At 37.7% G+C, this 23,564-nt stretch overlaps 1 protein-coding gene across 8 annotated transcripts in view; it reads right to left on the bottom strand.

Annotated features, from left to right (window-relative positions):
* The window catches only part of SANBR (SANT and BTB domain regulator of CSR), a 53,789-nt gene extending 30,720 nt beyond the window's left edge, over window positions 1-23,069 (bottom strand). For 4 of the 8 annotated variants that reach the window (XR_006606044.1, XM_004742021.3, XM_045077879.1 and 1 more), the window contains exons 1-7: window positions 22,911-23,069; window positions 18,876-19,034; window positions 11,619-11,805; window positions 10,734-10,827; window positions 8,573-8,811; window positions 4,326-4,384; window positions 2,028-2,188 (exon numbers count right to left, since the gene is read on the bottom strand). Coding sequence is in view for 7 of the 8 variants with exons in the window: in XM_004742021.3 (XP_004742078.1) it covers window positions 2,028-2,188; window positions 4,326-4,384; window positions 8,573-8,811; window positions 10,734-10,827; window positions 11,619-11,805; window positions 18,876-19,025 (890 nt within the window). In the remaining variant the exon portion in view is untranslated. Of the gene's footprint in view, window positions 1-2,027; window positions 2,189-4,325; window positions 4,385-8,572; window positions 8,812-10,733; window positions 10,828-10,904; window positions 10,986-11,618; window positions 11,806-18,875; window positions 19,035-22,483; window positions 22,659-22,910 lie in introns of those variants that run through there. The other 4 variants (XM_045077877.1, XM_045077878.1, XM_013051082.2 and 1 more) reach the window with 4 other exon arrangements.
* Between the last annotated feature and the right edge of the window lie 495 nt (window positions 23,070-23,564).

Here is a 23,564-nt window from a genome sequence, read left to right as displayed (position 1 = left end):
ACAAAAAGCAGACTCAGACCTACAGAGAACAAACTGATGGCTGCCAGAGGGGAGGGAGATAGGAATGGACAAAATGGGTGAAGGACAGTGTAAAATACAGGTTTCCAGTTAGGAGATGAGTGAGTCATGGGATTAAAGGCACAGCACAGGGAATATAGTCAAAGGTTTTGTAAGTGTATTGTAGGGTGACAGATAGTAGCTACTTTTGTGGGGAGTATAGCTTAATGCATAGAGTTGTCAAATCACTATGTTGTACACCTGAAACTAATGTAACATTGTGTGTCAACTATATTTCAATTTAAAAAAAGAAGAAAAAATCAGAACAAAATGGAGAGTTCCAAAACACATCTTCCATATACAGTCACCTGATTTTAGCAAAGATGCCACTGCAATTCAGTGGAGAAAGAATGATCTTGCAAAAAAATCTCACCCAGTTCCATGGCTTCAAATCTATTTACTCACATTTCTATTTTAAGCTCTAACCTCTGACCTAAGTTTCAGACTTAAATACCCACATATCTATGCTATCCTACCTCTTTTTTTTTTAATGTCCCCAAAGTATATTAAATATATCAAATACTCTTAATAAGACCTAAACCCATCTCCTGATTCCCGTCACCTCAATCTCTCCTCTATTAATGGCACTATAATGCACTTAATTGCTTCTTAAACCTCAATCTAGTAATTATCCTAGGATACACTCTCTCACCACATTATTCCATCTGAAATCTGTCAGATCTAATAACACCCTCTGAATCCATCTACTTCTCATCAGCTCCTACTCTAGTCCAAACCCTTTCATCTCTCACCAGACGACTGCACTAGCCTCTTCATAGCTTCCTTGCTTCTTACATCCTTATAGTCTATTGTCCCCAGAGCAACCAGGATGATCTCTTAAAAACAAATCAAATCAGGACGCCTGGGTAGCTCAGTTGGTTAAGCAGCTGCCTTCAGCTCAGGTCATGATCCCAGCGTCCTGGGATCGAGTCCCACATCGGGCTCCGTGCTTGGCAGGGAGCCTGCTTCTCCCTCTGCCTCTGCCTGTGCTCACTCTCGCTCCTCTCTCTCTTACAAACAAATAAATAAAATCTTAAAAAAAAACAACAACAAAACAAATCAAATCATGCCATTCCTCTGCTCTCACTGACATTTAGAATAAAGTATACCCTTTTTGCCAAGACTTAATGAGTACCTAAATGATATGACCACCGCTGACCTCATCTCATAGCATTCTTCCTCTTTATAATGAGGCCTATCAATATTTTTTAAAGATTTTATTTATTTGGTGTGCCTGGGAGGCTCAGTGGGTTAAAGCTTCTGCTTTCAGCTCAGGTCCTGATCCCAGGACTCTGGGATCAAGCCCCGCATCGGGCTCTCTGCTCAGCAAGGAGCCTGCATCCCCCTTTCTCTCTGCCTGCCTCTCTGCCTACTTGTGATCTCTGTCAAATAAATAAATAAAATCTTAAAAAAAAAAGATTTTATTTATTTGACAGAGATCACAAGTAGGCAGAGAGGAAGGCAGGGGGCGGGGGGAGGGGAGCAGGCTCCCTACTGAGCAGAGAACCCAATGTGGGGCTTGATCCCAGGACCGGGGGATCAGGACCTGAGCCGAAGGCAGAGGCTTTACCCCACTGAGTCACCCAGGTGCCCCCTATCTTAATATTTTTAAAATATTTTATTTATCCATTTGACAGAGAGAGAGAGAGAGAGAGAGCACAAGCGGGGGAGGGGGTGGGAAGCAGGCTCCCTACTGAGCAAGAAGCCAGATGCTGGACTCAGCGGAAGGCAGCCACTTAACCGACTAAGTCACCCATGGACACTTAGTAATTTTTAACATAATTCACTAATACAACACGTTCATATCTGCATTATACAAAATAATTTAAGTACTAATTTTTATCTAGAGCCATTGGCTCTGGATAAATTTTATTTCATTTGAAATAAAATAGAATATTTCACTAAAATGAAATGGAAGTATATTTCTTCTAACAGGAATACTTGGTTAAAAATTAAATTAAAAAAATTACCTTCTAAATTTATCTTTCTTGTCTTTTAAATCATCAACTTCATTGTGTGTGAACAGATCAGCTATACGTGTAAGTAGATTTGCATTAATACAGTTCATGTTGCATGGGGTAGCTACTATGGCATTCATATTTTTGTGGCAATACTGAATACATTGTTCAACCTAAAAAAACATACAACAAAAAAAGAATGTTGAAAAGAGTAGCATGAGGATGATGTCATGTGAATACCTTTTAAAGACAAAATTCATTAAAAGTTTGATCCATGGACTGCTAGGAGCTAACTGGATTTTGCCTATCTGGGTTAATCTATACTGTTGCAAGATGAGCCAGCAGGCCATATTTCTACAAACACATACAGAGCTAGGAAAATAACTTCCAATTTTCCTAGCATACTCTAAATAATAATGCAATGAGCATCCTTCAAAATTGTGGCAGGTATAAATCTTAGTCCACAAACTCCTGTATATAAGATGTGACTTTCTATAACTACACTTAATGGCAATATTAAGCCTCTACTTCTTTGAGTGGCTAAAACATAATTTTAGTCACTTCAGGGTTTTCTCAGTTGTGTTGTGCTTGCTTTCTGACTTTATTCCCTTTTCTCCAACCTGAGGTATACCTACTTTCTTTTTGAGGTGGATTTGGGTTTTGGGGAAAAGTAATGCTGGCTAATCATGTATTTTCCAAATATTTTGTTTATGGCATAAAAATTATGCTTTAGGGCTTAGATCTCAAAACTCAAAGATAAAGGACTCTTTTAATTTCTACTTTTTTCTGTAACCCCACTCTGAAGCAATTAATACTAACAACTAAATGGAGGAACAACTAAGGAGTAGGAAGAATACAGAGAACTAATAAAACTCCAAATAATCAAGTAAACAAATTTCACATCTGTTAATATAGCAAAGGAGTATTCTGCCTTAACACAAACATATATAAACATGTGAATGCTTAAGAAATTTATTAAATAAAAAAATATATTCAGTGTTAGAGCCTGATATGTGCATGTATATATTGCACTTTTACATTTTATCAACTACTCTTAAATGATCAACTTTAGCATTTGGTTTACCAATATATGGTTATACTAATAGTTGGGCATTTGTTTTTAATTCACTGAATTATAAATGAAAGACACAAATAAGTAAAACATGCTTAAAAAAATTACTTAGTGAAACAAATATATTCCAATTAATTTTCATTTAATTAAGTTTTAGAGCAAAATTCCTCTTGAGTCAAAGCTAATTCTGTTTAATTTCATCTAATACAACAGTAAACTATTCCTTAAAGATAAATTGTTTGCTTTACAGGCATAATGTATTAATGGTACATAGTAGTCTCACCCTGTCCCCACAGAACAAGAGCAGTTTATTCGAAAGGAATTGTAAACAGAGAGTTAGACAAAGCTTTCCTGACAAAAAGAAGCCATTTCAGGCCCCAAGCTGTTTTCTATGATCTGTGCCCTACCTCCTAGGACTTATCAGAGTTACAAAGAAATACAAAAACCTCAGTAGTTAAGAATTTTTAGGGAATCAGTGGAATGAAAAAACAGTCTCCATCAGGCCTGGAGACAACAAATACGTGGTAAAAACTCCCAGTAGTTTCCAAAGTAAACAATGCTGAGGACTCCTCCAGTTTAGGCCCATATCCCTTCCCCCTCTTCCAGTTACCTCTGTTTCATTGTAATAGTAAAGTCTCCACCCTAGGAAGAGCACAAGCTTCATTAACTTAGCATAGGACGCTTGTACCTTACGCCCCTCCTCTACCTGCATTGTGAGCTCGCCTTTATGAATATTCATCCTAAACCCTGAATAAAATGAACTGCTCAGGGCTGCTTGGGAATGATGGCTTCGGTTTTGAAAGTTGCTTCTTGTGATCTCCGTATTTGCTGCAAATGGTTTCCTTTGTGTGACAACTCCACCTTATGTAGTCTCTGTACCTCACCAAGGAGCAAACCCCTATTAGTTCAGTTACGAAATCACACTCTTGAATTAACAACAATTTTAGTAAGATGTCTTAAAAATTCCTAAACCCTTGAAAGAAAAATCAAGTTATATGTTAAATTAAACATAGGTGAATAAACAAGTGTTTTTTTCTTTTTTTTTTTTAAACAGAGGGAGAGATGGGGGAGGGAGAAAGAATTTTAACCAGGCTCCATGCCCAGAGGGGAGCCCAATGCAGGGTTCAGTCTCAGAATCCTGAGATCATAAACCTGAGCCAAAAATCAAGAGTCAATACTTAACTGACTGAGCCACCCAGGCACCCCAAAAAGAGCTTGGATCTTTTATTAATACTTACCAATGAATCCATTTTCAAAAACTCTGAAGAAATAAGAATTGAAATGACATTTCCTGGTTCTAAAAAAAAGAGAAAAATTAAATTCTCCTTTTGATTTGTACCTCAACCGCCTCAGAACAGGCTCCTTTTCACCTTAACAGAGGATGTTACATTAAAAGAGCAATTTATTATAACCTTCCTACATCATAAAGGTTAGATACATGAAAGAAAGAAAATGCAGTGTTAAAATATACAGTATAGAAAAAGCACACAGTAAATCTGCCCCAGAATTAGATTCATATTGATGAGGGAACAGAAGGCTGGCTGAGGACAAAGGAAAAGCTGACACCCTGCAACCTCCCCCCTCCACCACCCCCACTCCTGGGTGGGACATATGTGACATTCTTTTAGGAATCTCCCACCCATTTTAATGTTAATACCTTGCTAGAGGGCAAAACGACCTTGGCAAAGGCAAGGCCTCTGGTATCCTGGTATTTTGTAGGTCCTCTTTAGCATATTGAAACCTCCTTTTTCCTTACTTCCCCCACCCCCATGGTACATAACCTGCCACCCCTCACAACCCCAGGGCAGCAGCTCTTTCTGCCCATGGGTCCTGTTCCCGTGCTTTAATAAACTACCATTTTGCACCAAAGATGTCTCAAGAATTCTTTCTTGGTCATTGGCCCCGGACCTCACCCCACCGAACCTCAGCTCTATTCTAGAACATCATCAATATCAAGTAAAAAGACTCCAGCTAAAGACATGACACATGCAAACTTTTTTCCTTAACTAAATCAGAGAAAAAGATAATTAAAATTGAGACCAATTCATCACATTAAAAAATCATGAGAAAATCTTCTAAATGATTAATGGAGGCACTTGTTATTAGTGAAGTTACTTCAAAGGCAGTACAATGCTTGTTATGAACAAATATTAAAAGATTCTGAAAGCTAATATAAAATTTATTATTGCAGAAATGCTAAAGTTACTTTCTAAAGGCAGGCTGAGGTGGGCGTTGAGAGGCATAACCAGGGAAAGGGGAATGCCAGCTGACACTATTATTTTCGTAAACCCAAGTCATCTCCTATGAGGTATATTTAAGAAAAAAAAAAACCTAATTTTTTTGCCTTATATATTAAGACAATCCTTCTAAATAAAGGACTATACAGACAACGATTAAAATAAGTAATCTTTTTTTTTTTTTTAAAGATTTTATTTATTTATTTGACAGAGAGAGAGAGAGAGATCAGAAGTAGGCACAGAGGCAGGGAGAGAGAGAGAGAGAGAGAGAAAGAGAGAGAGAAGGAAACAGGCCCCCTGCTAAGTAGAGAGCCTGATGTGGGACTCGATCCCAGGACCCTGAGATCATGACCTGAGTCGAAGGCAGAGGCTTTAACCCACTGAGCCACCCAGGAGCCCCTAAAATAAGTAATCTTAATCTTTGTTTAAATATTACTTCTAGGTTAAAGGCTCTCAAACAGCAATGGTGAAGGGGGGAGGGAGTTAGTGAAAAATCCCTCAGGGAAGTATAATTCCAGCTAAGACTCACTGTCTGCATTATCAGGGATTTAATTAAGCATTTTGGTGGTTTTCCTGGTTAGAATAAAGACTGTTGTTACTTATTTTTAAAAATATGTATCTATTTATTTATTTATTTAGTGTGGGTATGCACATGCAAGTACGAGAGGCAGAGGGACAGAGAGAGAGAGAGATTCTCAGGAGGACTCCTCTCTGAGGGCTGAGCCCAACGTGGAACTCAATCTCACAGCCCTGATACTCTCTGAGCTGAAATCAGGAGTCAGATGCTTAACCAATTGAGCCACCCAGGTGCCCCTAAAGATTGCTTCTATAAAAGTTTATGTTTGTAGCCACTGATTACAGAGTGACTGGTTGCGCTCCACTTCTTTTAACTTTACTAAATGCATTAATATGCTAGATCAAACAATATTTTTTTCTCCCTACATAATTTGATTTTTTTTTTATTTCACATATACTAATCATATATGGGTGATTTGGAATCTCTGGACTCTGGCTGAAAATTTTTATTTGGAAATCTTGTAATTTTTATTTAAGAGCCACTAGAAACTTTTTTCCATTAATTTGGTCATTAAAATGTAATAAATTAGAAATTTCTTCAGAAAATTTTTATATTGTCACTGTAGATTTATTTACTAACAAGATTAAAAAAATATTTTAGTACTACTATAAATAGTATACTCTACACATGGAAAGACTTTATTAAACCACATGTGTGATTTCCTATACAAGTCCATACCCAACTAAAGATTACTTAGTAATTATTCTTCTTTTCATCTAGAATACCAGTTCTCAAACTTTTTTTTTTTTTTTAGATTTTATTTATTTATTTGACAGAGATCACAAGTAGGCAGAGAGAGAGGAAGGGAAGCAGGTTCCCTGCTGAGCAGAGAGCTTGATCCTGGGCTTGATTCCAGGACCCTGGGAACATTACCTGAGCTGAACACAGAGGCGTTAACCCACTAAGCCACCCAGGTGCCCCCTGGTTCTCAGACTTTTGATCTTAAGACCCTTTTTTGTTCAGATAGGTTATATCTATCAGTATTGATACTGATAATTTATTTATCATAATGTATTTATATATTTATTTATAATTTATTTGTCATAATGATAATTTATCATAAATTAAAACAGGGAAATTTTAATCCTTTTAAAAGAATAGTAGACTCAATACACAGTAACATATTTTATGAAAAATAACCACATTTTCCAAAATATAAATTAGCCAGAAGAGTAACACTGACATTTTTTGCAAATTTCTTCAATGCTTGACTTAAATAGAAGGCAGCTGGATTCTGTTTGTTTCTACACTCAGTCTGTGGGTAGTCTTCTCTGCTGTTACATCAAAACTCAACAACTGGTGGGCGCCTGGGTGGCTCAGTGGGTTAAGCCGCTGCCTCCGGCTCAGGCCATGATCTCGGCGTCCTGGGATCGAGTCCCGCATCGGGCTCTCTGCTCAGCAGGGAGCCTGCTTGCCTCTCTCTCTCTCTCTCTCTGCCTGCCTCTCTGTCTACTTGTAATCTCTCTCTCTGTCAAATAAATAAAAATAAAATCTTTAAAAAAAAAAAACTCAAAAGTTTTAAAGGTTAGTTGCAATGGAATCTGAAGTCATAATCCATGAACGCTTCCTGTTCCGTTATCTCAAAGTCAAATGACTTATCTTGCACTGTGAGTGGATCTTTAACCCAGGTATGATTTTAACAACACACATTGGTTATTTGGAAAATGTTGGTTCACTGAGTTATGTGGACCTTCCAAATGTTGAAACATTTCATTGTACCATATATATTTTAAAAATCACATTTGTTAGAATTAACACCAGTCTCATCAGAAAAGTCTATAAATATGGAGAGACTGTCAAGCACATGGAAGCAGATACAAGTTTTCCACACTCCAATTCTCACTTGAAACCCTGAATTTTATTGACAATGGATACTATCAGTGGTTTCCCTTTCGTTGATCAACTCCCTCAATTCATCTTCAAGAAAATATCTGCCAAATGCCTGTCTGAATAACCATAATTTGCTTATCATTCTTTCGAGGAAAATGGTTTTCTCTTTTTAAAAAGCCACTAGTTTAGCTTGCAACTCAAACAACTGCACAAGTGCTTTTCCTCCAGACGACCATCACACTTCAATGTAAAGCATGAGTGCACCTCCTGTGTCATCACAGAGAACATGAAAAAGATGCATACTCAAGGGTCAAGAGTTAATAAAATTAATAATTTTCACTGTTTTATCAAGGATATTCTTAAAGTAAGAATGAATTTTTTCTTTCATTTTTTTCCTTTTTAACTATGAGCACGTGGTATTGAGGAACAGTGACTACTAGCACAGTTTGGTATCCCTGCCCGGATATGTGCTAAAGCTCCCAGAGTTTTCTCCATTACTTCCGTAGTACCATTTGAACAAAGGTCAACACAGAGAAAAAGTAACAGTTTAGTATTATAATGCAAATCGTCTTGACCTTGTGAATCCTCTAAAAAAATCTCTAGGGTACCAGAGGTCCACGTACCATACAGTGAAAACCGCTGATCTAGAGACCTGTCCACTTGCCATACATTCACTATAATCTATAAAAAAGGATGAGGTATTGGTTTCTTAAAAGGTGATTACTAATCTGAGCATAAATACTAATGTCCAAATAATTTTCCACATTGCATGTTTGGCCTGAAGCAACTACCAGGTGACACATAAATTTCACCACAAAATAAGCAATAGATTGTCTTTTACCTAAAGTGGGCATCTCACAATCTTTATTCTCCTTAGTGTTCCTTTTAACATACTTTATCAACCAGTTGAAAATGTGAACGTCACAATGAACTGAAATGTCCACCTCTTCCCAGCGCTGCGCATCCATAGATAAATATTCAGCAAAGTACTTCATTTCTGATATCAAAAGATCTCGTGGGCAAATAAAATCTTCTTTCAAGTTTTTTGCTTCATCACATACATGGATCACCATGTTTGGCCTTCATAAAAAATGTTACACAGAAATGAAATTATTAGAGTTCTAGAAGAGGCGCTAAGAACACTGACATTTATTGGAAGTACGAGAATAAGACGTTTTTGGAAGTTTTGACCATAAATCAATTATATAGAGCTTGAGTTTCAGAAGTTTTCATTAAGTATCTTGCTAATCTGATCTGTATCTTAGGTTTTTGACTCATTTTAGTTAAGCTGGTGACCTTAAGATTATTAAGCCTAATAACTTAAGAGCTTAGAAAAACAAAAATATTTTACTATAGGACTCTAGTTTACGTGGTTTAAAGTTTATTTTTCAAGTTATATGTAAATAAAATTTTAAAAAATAAAACCAATTCACAAAGAAAAATTAAATAATACCTTCTAATTCTTATGAAGAACATAAAATGGCACTTTTACATGGTTATGGGTATGATGAGTAGAGACTAAATACTAAAATTTTCTTACTATCAATAAATAGGAAAAACAGGTAAAATCTTTCATTAAAAAATAAAAAAACTAGCAATGGCTACTTAGTTATTTTTAACAGTAAGAAACTTATATTCATCAAATATAAATTAGTAAATGTAGTTAAAAGGATTCTTAAGACTACAATGTGTTTATTAACATATTTAAAAATAATTTAAGAGTAAGTTTAGATATTGCATCAGACCTGCTGCTTCAAAAATTATATATTCCTTGAATTTACTTTCCTTTGAAAATTATATCACCTCAAAAAAGCAGTATCAGTGTGATGCACAACTACCTTCACAGCATTACAAAAGAGAATAAGTAGAAAGAGATACACTATCCTACAATATGAATTTAATGTGTTCAATTACCTTTCTAATACAAAAAAATAACATTTGAAACAAAACTGGGCTATCAGAACAAGGATTATTAACCAACATTCTTGTTAAGGTCAAAGGAATTTAAGTAAGTTTGCAAATTGTTCTTCCAAAGAAATTACAGTCAAAATATAAACAGGTAATGGGTGCTATAATGAAGCATAATGTTTCTGTGGCTTTTGGGTCTGCAGTATGAAATACTAGATAATTCCAGTAAAAAAATTATCTGATAAATTTTTGTGCTACACAAACGAAACTAGCGGTTAAAAATCTACGCGAATAAATTAAAAATCACTGAACTATACACTTCAGAAGGGTAAATTTTTCTTATCGTGGTAAAATACACATAGCATAAAATCTATCATATTAGCCCTTTTAAGTGTACAGTTCAATGGCATTAAGAACATTCACAGTGTTGTACAATCATCACCATCATCCATCTCCAGAACTTTTTCAAAAGGGTAAATCTTATGGCATATGAATTATATATGAAAAAAACTGTTACAATACAGAAAGGAACTTTCAGATATGAAAATATTCTATATCTTTGTGTGATGGTTACATGGTGTACACATTTGTTAAAATTCATCAATGTGAATACTTAAAATATGTCTAATTTATTATATGTAAAATATACCAATCAAAACTTGCAATATACTAAAAGGTGTATTCTAATTTTTAAATGTTTCTATAATGAGAATTATATTCCAATGGCTCTAAAATATAGATCTAGTTTTAAAAAATTGGAAACTAATGGAAGATATTCTTCTTTGGGTTTTAAAATTTGGTTAAAGTTTTATATTAGTAGAGGGTATTCCTAATATTTATAAATATGAAAATGAATTTTTATAAAGGAAAACTGTAGTCCCATTTAATTATAACATGAATAAGCCACATTTAGCCATCAAGCAATTGTTATAGTTCAATGCATGAACTACCCTTTACTCCAACAATTTGAACAATTGTGTAATATAAAATTCCGAAATTATGGTAACTGATGTATACAATCACCAATCATATATTTTATAACTTGAAGTTGATATTCATATTAAATCTTATCTAGCAAAGAACCAGCCTCCTACCCTTCAGATTCTTCAGTCTTTTCTCCACCATTACGAGTAGTACAATTTTCACTTTCTGAAGAACAATTCCTTGTGGAAGCTATACTATGTCTTCCTTAAATACAGAAACAAACACATACAAAAACAAAGGGGGAGGTTAGCGTTTCTAGCTGAGAACAGGTTTTTACTTACTGAATGGTTATACGTAAATGCATGGTTTCCAAGGCTAGTTAAAGTTGGTACTCTGTTAGGTGGCATTATCCCTTAATATTTCTGAAGGTATATGAAAGAAACAGTAGAAAAAAAGGATCACACATTGCTAACATTACACTGAAGATTTAAAAAATGATGTGGTGTGAATGGACAGGGGTCAAGTGTTCAAAAGCTAACAACAGAGTTCTCTCTTTCTGAAGCGACTTTTCATATCAGTATTCTGACTGCTGCTGCCGAGATTTAAATCACTCAGTACACTCAGGGTTTCTAAAATCAGCTATTACTTCCAACTGCAGAAAACATCTTTTCTATCCTGCCAGTGTCATTTGAAGCTAATGTTGACTATGTAAAAGGTAGATAATATGAGGAACAAGCCACATTTTCTTAGTAAAAAAAAAATTAAGTAGAAAGTGTAGGTCAAATCTCTTTAAATTTATGACATAATTTAACAGACTGGAGTAGTAAATTTTGATATAATAAAAAGTTTTTTTGGTGATAGTGTTTGACCTGCATATTAACATTAAAACATTTTTCAGATAGCAAAGACACATTTCTAAAAATCAGGAAGATAAAAATCCTAATAAATTTTCTGGCAATGTTTATATTAGCCTATAAAAAAATAAAGTTGATTGAAATGCATATTTTGCAAAATTATCATAAGGACAAGTACTGCATTTTGTTTTCAAACCTTACCAGTTTTGGAAATTGTATCTTGACCAACCAGAGTCTCCTGAAATTCTCCCTGCATGTCAAGAAGGGAGGATTTGATATACGTGGCTAAAGTTTCCACAGGACTTTCTCCAGCAGCCATTAGGGGACTATACTGGTTGTCAACAGGTGAACTTCCACTGCTCTTCAGTTCATCAAACCTTTTTGCACACTGTAATGACATAAAAGGAAGGAAATGCAGGTCTGTGTTCTTTTCTTTTCTTTTTTTTAAAAGATTTGTTTATTTATTTATTTATTTGACAGAGAGAGGGAGAGAGAGAGATCACAAGTAGGCAAAGAGGCAGGCAGAGAGAGAGGGGGAAACAGGCTCCCCACTGAGCAGAGAGACCAATACAGGCCTCAATCCCAGGACCTTGAGATCATGACTGGAGCTGAAGGCAGAGGCTTAACCCACTGAGCCACCCAGGCACCTGGAAATGCAGGTCTTTCTTAATTAAAAAATAAGATTAATTTCTTGCCTTCTGTTTGGTGGCATTTTTCTATAATCATTTTCTACAAGTGGATTCCAATCTGCTGGGTAATACTAGAAAATTGTACAAAAGCTTCTGACTTTTTTTCTTTTTTAAAAATTTTTGAGAGGACGGGTGCCTGGGTGGCTCAGAGGGTTAAGCCTCTGCCTTCAGCTCAGGTCATGATCTCAGAGTCCTGGGATCGAGTCCCACATCGGGCTCTCTGCTCAGCAGGGAGCCTGCTTCCTCCTCTCTCTCTCTCTCTGCCTGCCTCTCTACCTGCTTGTGATCTCTGTCTGTCAAATAAATAAATAAAATCTTAAAAAAAAAATTTTTTTTTTGAGAGGAAGAGAGCATATGCTCATGTGTGTAAGCAGAGAGTGTGGTAGTGGTGGGGGGGTGGGGAGATGAGGAGCAAAGGGAGCGGGGGAGAGAGAATCTTAAGCAGGCCTGCGAAGCCAGATCTCATGACCCTGAGATGGTCATCTAAGCAAAAACCAAGAGTTAGATGCTTAACCAATTCTGATACCCTGGAGCCCACAGAACTTTTAAAAATACACTTAAACCCAATGGAATAATATATTTATCCTGTTATAGGAAAATGAAAAACACCTTTTTTTAAAATAAGATTTTATTTATTTATTTGACAGAGAGGCAGAGAGGCAGGCAGAGAGAGAGTGGGGGAAGCAGGCTCCCTGCCAAGCAGAGAGCTGACGTGGGGCTCAATCCCAGGACCCCGAGATCATGACCTGAGCTGAAGGCAGAGGCTTAAGCCACTGAACCACCCAGGCGCCCCATACCTTTATCAGTCATATTTCCCTGTGGTCTGCATTTATGATGAGTTGACAAAGACAAAAAATATAAATGGGTTTATTGAATCCATTTTTCCTTCAAAATGAATTTATTTTTTGTAACACAAAGAAAGTAAAGTGATAGGTAGGCTTTTAAAACACAGGTTTCTTTGATATCTATCTAAATGTAGATAGATAGATAGAAAGATATCAAAGATTATAAAATATATGTAGATATATATTTTAAAGATTTTATTTATTTGTCAGAGAGAGAGAGAGAGCAAGTGAGCACAAGCAGGCAGAGTGGCAGGCAAAGGCAGAGAGAAGGGCAGGCTCCGTGCTGAGCAAGGAGACCAATGTGGGACTTGATCCCAGGATCCTGGGATCATGACCTGAGCTGACGGCAGTGGCTTAACTGAATGAGCTACCCAGGCATCCCTTCTTTGATATATTTTAGGTAAAGTGTATAACTATATTGGAAAATTAATGTAGATTTATTCAACAAGGTTTACAGCATTTCTAATATTTAAAAAACAAGAAAATCATGAATTTTGAAATGAATACATGATTGCTTAAACAAGGAAGCAACTGAACTATAAATAATTTAAATTATATTGTTAAAAGTTCTTTGTGTTTGGGATACCCGGTGGCTCAGTCAGTTAAGCTTCTGTCTTCACCTCAGGTCATGACCAGGTCCTGCACCAGGTTCCTCACTAAGCGGAGAGCCTGCTTCTTCCTCTGCCTGCTGTTCCCCCTGTTGTGCTCTCTCTCTCTCTGACAAATAAATAAATCAATAAAATCTTTTAAAAAATGTTCTTTGTGTTTAAGCAAAAATTACATGATATGTAGATGTAAAAGAATGTGGCTGGATCTTTTACCTAAAGCGCATACAAAAATTAGCTCAAAATAGATCAAAGACTAAATATTAGAGCTAACACTATAAAACTCTTAGGAGAAAATAATCTTGGATTGGGTGACAGTTTCTTAGCATGACACTAAAAGCACAAGCAACAAAGAAAAATTAGATACATTATTTCAGCTAACTCTTAATCTGTCTTTTCTCTACTTTCAAAATACCAACACATCATCGTCAAAGTGGAAAAAAATTGATAACCCAGGAGATTGAAAGAACATTCAAGAAACTTGAAAAACACACACACAGATACTAAAGCAATATTGAAAATAATTGAACACAGGACTGTCAACAGGATTAGATAAAGAGATCAATAGATCAGAACAGTAAATGTAGAAAAAGATCTGAATTTCAAACCAGTAATAAAGAATGAAATTATTCTCCAAACTATGGAAAGAGGCCAAATGTCCATCAATTGATGAATGGATAAAGAAGATGTGGTATGTATGTGTGTGTGTATGTGTATCTATATATACACACACACATACATACATACACACAATGGAATATTATGCAGCCATAAAAAGAATGACATCTCATCATCTGCAACAATGTGGACGGAGCTAGAGAGTATTATGCTAAATGAAATAAATAAAAGATAAATAGCATAGGATTTCACTCATATGCAGAATTTAAGAAACAAACCAGATGGGGCCGCCTGGGTGGCTCAGTCATTAAGCATTCAACTCTGGGATTTTGGCTCAGGTCATGATGTCATCGTTACAGCTGCCTACATCATCTAGCTGCCTCTGGCTCCCTGCTCAGTGGGGAGTCTGCTTTTCTCCCTTTTCCTTTCCTTCTCTTCCTAGCCCCTCCCTGCTCCTTGCAAGTGCTCCCTCTTTAAAATAAATAAATCTTAACAAAACAAAACAAAACAAAACAGATGAACATATGGGAGGGATCAAAAAAGGAAAGAGAGGGAAACAAAGCATAAGAGACTCTTAAAGATACAGAACAAAATGAGGGTTGATAGGTGGGGACCGGGGATTGAGTTAAATGGGTGATGGGTAATAAGGAGGGCACTTGTTATGATGGGCCCTGGGTGTTGTATGTCAGTGAGGAATCACTGAGTTCTACTCCTGAAACCAATACTACACTGTATGCTAACTAACTAGAATTTGAATAAAAAATTTGAAAAGAAAAAAAAGAATGAAAAATTCAATAAATGTTGAGACAATTAACTAGTCATTTGGAATAATGTTAAAACTAAATCAAAGTGCAGGTGGAGTCAAGATTTAAATGTAGAAAATAAAAGTAGTCAGGAAATGTAGGTAACTACATATTATACATAGCCTTCAGGTAAGAAGGATTTTTTAAAAGGATAAAAAATGCAGATCTCAAAGTAAAAGATCCACAGATTTTACATTAAACATTTAAAACTTCTAAACATCTGTATATAAGAGACTATCATTAATAACTTAATAGGCCGGGAAAAAACTGGTAAAAGCTAGATCAAGGGTTAATATATTTAATATATAGAAAACATTATTTAAAACTAGTAACAAAACATTGGGGTGCTGGGTAGTTCATTCAGTTAACTGTCAGCCTCTGGCTCAGGTCATGATCCCAGAGTTCACAGATGGAGTCTTGCATTGGGTTTCCTATTCAGCAGGGAGTCTGCCTCTCCCTCTGTGCTTCCTCGCTGCTCATAATCTCTCTCTCTAGCTTTGCTCTCTCAAATCAATAAAATCTTTTAAAAAAACTAGTTACAAAGCAAATTCACAAACAGAAAAAGGCCATGGTACAATAAGATATGAAATGTTCAATCTCTAGGATTTAAAGTAAATTAAAACTGCAATAAAGATAGCACATATTTTGAAAAGACACACACAAATAATATGTGATATAAAAAGTACAGGGATCAAGACTCCGCTATGCTGACTGGAATATAACACTGATGGCCCTTTTAGCTGGCAATATATAACAAAAGCCTTAAAAATGCATTATCCCCTAAGGAAATAAGAATAAGATATTTTAATAGTGGTATTTGTAGTAGCCAAAACTACATACCCAACAAAAGGGACTAATTTAATAAATTATGATATAGCTCAAATGTTGCAGAAGTCTATTAATTGACACATAAATATGTCTACAACACGCTAAGTGAAAAAGCAGTAAAACAGTGAATTTGTTCTAAGTCCATCTTAACAATTCTTTTTTTTTTTTTTAAAGATTTTATTTATTTATTTGACAGACAGAGATCACAAGTAGGCAGAGAGGCAGGCAGAGAGGAGGAAGCAGGCTCCTCTCTGAGTGGCGAGCCCAAGGAGGGGCTCGATCCCAGGACCTTGGGATCATGACCCAAACCGAAGGCAGAGGATTTAACCCACTGAGCCACCCAGGCGCCCCATCTTAACAATTCTTACATGTATAGAAAAGTATCTGGAAGGATATATACAAGGTGTTAACAACTTATGTTAGATAGGATCAGACAGCATTCTGATTTTTCACTTATTTCCTTTGTGTGTGCGTATGTGTGTTCTTTAAGGACATGTTTTGTTTAATAATGAAAAATTATTTAGGGGCGCCTGGGGGGCTCGGTTAGTTAAGCATCTGACTTTGTTTCAGCTCAGGTCAAGATCTCAGGGTGGTGAGATTGAGGCCTGCACTGCAGTGGCTCCACACTCAGCAGGGAGTCTGCTGGAGATTCTTTCCCTCTGCCCTTCCTTTGTGTGCATGCATGTGCTCTCTCTCTCTCTCTCTCTCTCTCAAATAAATAAATAAATAAATCTTTAAAGAATTATTTAAAAATTAACACTATTTAGACATAATCTGATTTACATTTAGTTGTATTTTAGTTAAAAAAAATTCAACAATTGGGTGAATTTGGATACACAGTGAATATTAGATGATAGGACAGAGTTATTGTTAATTTCTTGGGTCAACCATGGTACTGCGATTATGAAATAATGTCCTTATTTAAGGGAGATGTATGCTGTAGTCTATGGGGTGAAGTGTCACTTTAAAATACTGCAGAAAAAAATTTCATAAAGAGATGAAGCAAATAGGGCATCTACATAATGATATAGGGGTGTAGTGCTCTTCCTTCAACTTTTCTATATGTTTGAAGATATTCACAATAAAAAGTCAAAACAGTAGTTGAATTCACAGTTTGCCTCATTTAAAAACCTAACAAGTTTCAAAACTTAACCAAAAGGTTTGAAAAAGGGGCACCTGGGTGACTCAGTCAGACTTGGGCTCAAGTTGTGGTCCCGGGGTCCTGAGATCGAGCCCTGCATTGGGCTCCCTGTTCAGCGGGGAGCTTGCTTCTCCCTCTCCTTCTCCCAGGCTTGTGTTCCCTCTTGCTGTCTCTCTCTCTCTCAAATAAATAAATAAATAAAATCTTAAAAAAAGAAAAGGTATGAAAAAGTATAAATTAGGTAGTGAAAAAAAAAGTTCCTCATCATTTCACAAAGACTTATAACAACTGAGTGCAATTAATTTCTTGTGGGTATTGGTTTTCTCGACTGCAAAAGAAGATGGTGCAGGGCGCCTGCGAGCCTCAGTCAGTCAAGTGTCTGCCTTGGGCTCAGGTCATGAACCTAGGGCCTGGGATGGAGCCCCACTTCGAGTTGTCGGGGGCTCACTGCTCAACAGGGAGTCTGCTTCTCCCTCTCCCTCTGCCCCTCTCCCTCTTTTGCTGCTTTCTCTTGCTTTTGCTCTCTCTCAAATAAATAAAATCTTAAAAAAAAAAAAAAAAGATGGTGGAACTTTCTGCCAGTATTTTCTGAGTATATATGATGGACCAGGGCAATGGTAAATATGCTTTAAATTCACTGGGGAAGGGTGTGTGGGTAGTTCAGTCCTTAAGCATCTGCCTTCCACTCAGGTCATGATCCCAGGGTCCTGGGATGAAATCCACACGGGGCTCCCTGCTCAGCAGGAAGCCTGCTTCTCCCTCTCCCACTCCCCCTGCTTGTGTTCCCTCTCTCACTGTGTCTTTCTCTATGTAAAAACAACAACAACAACAACAAAAAACAACTACTGGGGAAAAATCATTAATGTCATTTCTACTTCTAGAGAACTCTGAGATGATTCACCCACTTTAGAGTTCCTATTAACTGCAAAAATTCTGAGGTGTTTCTCAAAGTAGGTTTTATGGATGGATTACCAGAAATCAAAGAATGTAAGAATTAGATTTTAAGTTTTGATTCTGAGCATAAAATTAATAAAATCACCTAAATCATTGGGATGACAGAGTATTTCAGTTCCTATTTGCTTTTCTGTTTACAATTAAGTTGTACCGAGAAATGTTTTGAATATCTGAGGCTAATTTTTAAAACGAAAGATAGGGAAGGGACTCTGTAGAGGAGAGAGGCACTGGTGTCCGAGGAAGGCACATAACCTCATGGTACAATGTAAGGCTTCATAGTAGGTTAAATAGGGAAAAGTGGGGAAAAAAAAAAAATGAAGTCTTTGAAAGGCACATGGCAATACAGGCTGAATGCAAAAAATTATGTGCCACAACTGACCATACAATATTTGCTTAGTAATCAGCAATTTAACTTCTGCAAAACACTACCACTTACCACATTAGGTATCCATTTTCAGTTTGAACTTTGTTGTTTTTAGGTTTCATTTGTGTCCACTGTATGTAAATTTGCTTAAAGGTGTATAGGTGTGTTTATAACTAATATTGTTAGTGCACATTTAATTTATATTATAATAAAAATAATTTAAGTCAACACTGGGAATTTTCAAGTTTTTTCCTTTAAAAAGTTCTGTTCCTTATTCAAGTTTGAGAAGCACAGCATTAGGGATTTAATAATATATAATTTGATTTACAAAAGATTTATCTACCCATAATTTTACAGTATCAATTCTGTTACTTAAAATGAGATATTAGTGAATTTTCAGTTATTATACAAACAACTGAATTTAAACATACCAGGTTGCTTAATATGTAATTTATGTAGTTTGTATCTAGTCAAATCATATCATACGCACATTCAGTATTCATGCACATGAATTTATAAGACTCAAAATTTTTTTCCTTTCTTAGAAGACGTTTCTTTAAATTGATCATTTTCTGATTTTTCCAAAAACAATCTAGGGGATGGTTATTTACCTCTTTGGGTGTTAATCCAGGCACAAGCCTTGCCACAGTTTCCCAGTTGATGGTCTGATGGATTCCAATTAATGGATAAAGGATCATGTCCAACACCATTTGGTTGTTATTGTTCAAGAAATTGTTGTTCTCTGAATATCCACGACTCATCTTTTAAAACTAGAAATAAAGACAAACAGGTATATTTACATCTGAAATCCAAGAGTTTTTAGAACATTAAAAATCAGTTACAATTTATTCCTAAGAATTATATGCTACCTGTAAAGGAAAAATAAAACTGACCTAAAATAAATAGAATATACAGCTCAAATCTCTTCAAATATTATAGCATTTGAATATTATGGATTGATGGATGGTTAGACACAAGGATGGACAGATGGATAAATTATCTGATAAAAAAGTATAATAAAATATTAATGGCAGAATATAAGTGGTAGGTATATAGGGGTTCATTATAACATTTTTTTTAAACTTTGCTATGTGTTTAAAATTTTTCATAATAAAACATTGAGGGAAAAGTTGAATAATATATATCTTTCAAAAAAATATCTAAGTGTGTTTGATTTATGCCTCGATTAGCAATTCATGGATGGTAGAGTTTAACTAAAAACAAAAAACAACAAAAATATATCCTGGTTAAAAAGAATTGTAATTTGGGGTGCCTGGGTGGCTCAGTGGGTTAAAGCCTCTGCCTTCAGCTCAGGTCATGGTCCTGGGATCAAGCCCCGCATCGGGCTCTCTGCTCAGCGGGGAGCCTGTTTCCTCCTCTCTCTGTCTGTCTCTCTGCCTACTTGTAATCTCTGTCAAATAAATAAAATCTTTAAAAAAAAAAAAAAAAAAGAATTGTAATTTCATTCTAGTCCTAAGCAGTATTTGGTTTATTCTTCTGTGAGTGAAGGTCCATGCTACAATGAAGGCTGAGTATATTTAATTTTTACTAATGTAATCAAATGAAACTTAAAAACAAGTTACTCTGACATTATATGATAAGCATAATCATTGTCATGGTACCATGTGATTATTAGTTATAAATGGTGGGACATTCTATTAACAATTACAATCAGTTATTTCTCCATGTTTGAAGCAACTTTTTTTTTTTTTTTTTTGAAGTGTTTCTTCTTCCTTGTCCTCGGGGGAAAAAAACACAACAATTGACCTGATAAGAATTAATCCTTACCCACACCCAAACACTCACTACCGCTCAAATATAAAAAGCCAAAGCGCAGGCTCAAGCTCAAGCCCAGGCTCTCTCTCTCTCTCTCTCTCTCTCACAATCTCTCTCTCTCCCCCTCTCCCCTGCACAGCGGAGGCTTCTCTTGCTTTGTTAACCTGGCTCTCCACCCACCACATCCTCCTCTAGGTCAATCCAGGAGTCCTGTAATAACATATCCAGCTACCAAGGGTGTCTAGTATGTTCAGACAATGGAATTACCAAGAAAAAAAGCTCTAGAGGTGCCTGAGTGGCTCAGTCATTTGGGTCCAACTCTTGATTTCATCTCCATTCATGATCTCAGTGGAGAGTCTGCCTCTCTCCTTCTCCCTCAGGGCCAATACCTCCCCTCCCCCGTGCATTCTCTCTCTAAAATACATAAATAAGGGGCGCCAGGGTGGCTCAGTGGGTTAAGTATCTGCCTTTGCCTCCTGTCATGACCTTGGGGTCCCAAGATGGAGCCCTGCTTGCAGCTTGCTGCTCAGTGGGGAGTCTGGTTCTCCCTCTCCCTCTACCCCCTCAATCCTGCACAAGATCTCTCTCAAATAAAATCATTTTTAAAAAGGCTCTAGATGGCTTCCCAAATGGATGTAATCCAATAAACATTTAGTGATATGTGACAAGTCAATAAACATTTAGTGATATGTGATAAGCCAATAAATATGGCATGGTCCCCATCCTCAAAGAGTTTATGGTCTGGTGACGGATACTAGCAGTCAAACAGATAAACTTTAATATCATTTACTGAGAGCCAAAGCAGAGGGCCATGGAGGGAGGGACGGAGTAAGATAATATCTGTTACTGAGTACAGTTGGCCCTTGAACAAAACAGGTTTGAACTGTGCAAGTCCAATTATACCCACACTTTTTGTGGTGCAGTACTCTAAATGTATTTGCTCTTCCTTATGATTTTCTTAATAACATTTTCTTCTCTCTAGCTAACTTTTTAAATAAGAATACAGTATAGAATACATATATAAAATATGTGTTAATAGACTGTTTATGTTGCTAATAAGGTTTCTGGTCAAGAGTTGACTTAGTACTTAAGTTTTGGGGGAGTCGAAAGTTATACAAGTATTTTTGACTGTGGGGGATCAGTACCCTCAACCCCTGCACTTTCAAGGGTCAATTTAATAATTTTAGTTTAATAAAATGCAGTTTAATAATTGTAAAACACTTCCTTGAGCCCAGTTGAAAACAGATTTTACAGAGCTTTATTGTTCTCCACTTGTATGCCCAGCACATCATCACTATTCATACCACACAATTTGAGATGTATGTTAAGACTAGGGTATTTTATTATAATTTGTGGACCTCAGTAGAAAACAGTCTAATACAAAATTCTGGGCAGGGACTTGGGTGCTGTTTTTTTTTCCCTTCACTTCCAAAAAGATTCATTTAAAATTTCTAAAATATTTATTGTGCAGGCACCTGGATGGCTCATTTGGTTGGGCATCTGCCTTGACTCAGGTCTTAATACCGGGGTCCTGGGATTGTATCCTCCTGGCTGCTTCTACCTCTCCCTCTGCCTCCTGCCATGCTATCTGGCTCACTCTTCCAAATAAATAAACAAAACCTTTAAAAATGAAAAAATAAATAAACGAGTGAATGAATGAATGAATGAATGAAATATTTATTGTGTACTGCAATATGCTGGCACCTGTTAGCTAATCAAAAACATTGTTCAGATCAAATACTTAAAAACTTGTATGTATATTTCAAATGTGATACTCATTTATAATATACATGGTATAGCTGTCACAGTGGAATAGCTGTGGAATAGCTGTCACAGTGCACTCTATTCCAAAAAACAAGTATACACTTATCAAAAACTGACAGTAAGAAAAAATTGGAAGCTCAAATTACACTACTACTAAATCCACTCCCAATTTCATAAAAAAAGTTTTTTTAGATGTTAACGTTTACGGTGAAACATGTTATTTAGAAGAAATGAAAATTATATTTAATGCACTTCTTTTTTGCTAATGCACATGAGATTCCTCATGTCCTCATGAGGAGACCCCCCACCCCATTCCCACAACCTTGGTTTACTTAAATGTATTAAAACCAATCTAATTAAATTAATCTAATTAATTAATTAAGACCAAAGAGAAGTCCGCGACTGGCACGTGACTTTGTTTCTTTTTTCGAATATTAAAAGGCTTTTGTAGAGCTTCTTTTGGTGGAGGAAAGGGGAGAAACGAAGGGGCCAGTATGTCAGGTTAAAGGCCCTGGGCATAACAGAGGGTGGGAGATTTTTAAACAGACTCATCCCAAGAGAGAGGACTTGTGCCCAGCCTTCCTGACCACAAACGGGAATCGGGGCAGCTGGCATTCACCGTGAAGGAGAAAATAAAATCACATGAAGCCCAGGACGAAGAGCTCAAAGCCCTGCAAACCTTCGGCGCAGAGGCTCACTTCGAGGCGTGTCCTCACGGTTCCCGAGCCTGTGGTGTCGCCGCCTCCCCCTGTGGGGCAGAAACTCGCCGGGCGCGGAACCGGGGGGAGCGGACAAAGGCTCCGGGCAGCGGGGCGAGGCTGAGGGAAGATGCCGGCAGAGACACGGGGCGCGGCCTGGCGGGCAGACGCCCGGGTTCCCTGAGCTGGTGCGCGGGCGGGGCGGGCGGCGGGGACCCTGGGCTGGCAGGGCCTGCGAAGTGCAGGCTGCGCGCGGGGACGTTCGCGGGCGTTTCGGCTAGCGGGACCCCGGCCGGGACCCGCGGGGAAGGAGGCCGCGGAGGTAAGCCGCTGACTGCCAGCGGTCCCACCCCTTGCCGCACTTCCCGCCCCCCGCCGGCACCCGAGGCCCCTCGACGTCTCGCTCACCTGCCCAGGGCCGCCGTGGCCCTCGCTGCGCCTCCGTCACCTGCAGCGACCGGCGGAGCCAGCGCTCGCGCCATGAAGCTCCGGCTACCCCGCCCGCCAGCCCCGCCAAGCCCCGCCACTGCGCTCACACTCACGGCCCCTCCCGTGGGCCGGGTAGCGCCCCACTCCGCGCCGCCTCACCAATCACAGGCCAGCGCCACAGCGGCGGAGCCAATGAGCAACGAGCTCCTGCAGAACTGGGGCCCGTGGCCACACAGGCAGCTGAGGCTCGCGGCCGCGGCGCCTTGCCTTTGCCTTCCCCTTCCCCCTCTCCCTTTCACTCTCAGCCTTGTCGCAGTGCAGCGTCCCCACCCTCCCAGCGTCTCGTCTCTTAGCAACCAGATCCTGCCGGCGGGATCTTAAGTGACCAACTCTGAATCCAGAAGAAACGGAAACGCGAGAGAAAAGAAGTCGGATAAAGATTGAATGAAGTAGTTGGCGCTGTAGGTCTCTTTAGTATACCTGTTTAGGTTAGGTAGAATGGGAAAGTTGAATTGTCGGAGGGACACCAAAAGTATCTTGGGGGAGGCATTGTCCTTATCAGGAAGCATCTCCTGAAAAAGGTAAATAGCTCTGGGTTACAAATTCAGTTTTCATTAACATTAATAGCGTGTT

Source organism: Mustela putorius, unplaced genomic scaffold (assembly GCF_011764305.1).
Source record: "Mustela putorius furo isolate JIRA1106 unplaced genomic scaffold, ASM1176430v1.1 tig00000224_pilon_pilon_pilon, whole genome shotgun sequence".
In the NCBI taxonomy this organism is placed as follows: domain Eukaryota; kingdom Metazoa; phylum Chordata; class Mammalia; order Carnivora; family Mustelidae; genus Mustela; species Mustela putorius.
Note: the sequence above shows the minus strand (reverse complement) of the source record. Positions and strands in the feature narration are given on the sequence as shown.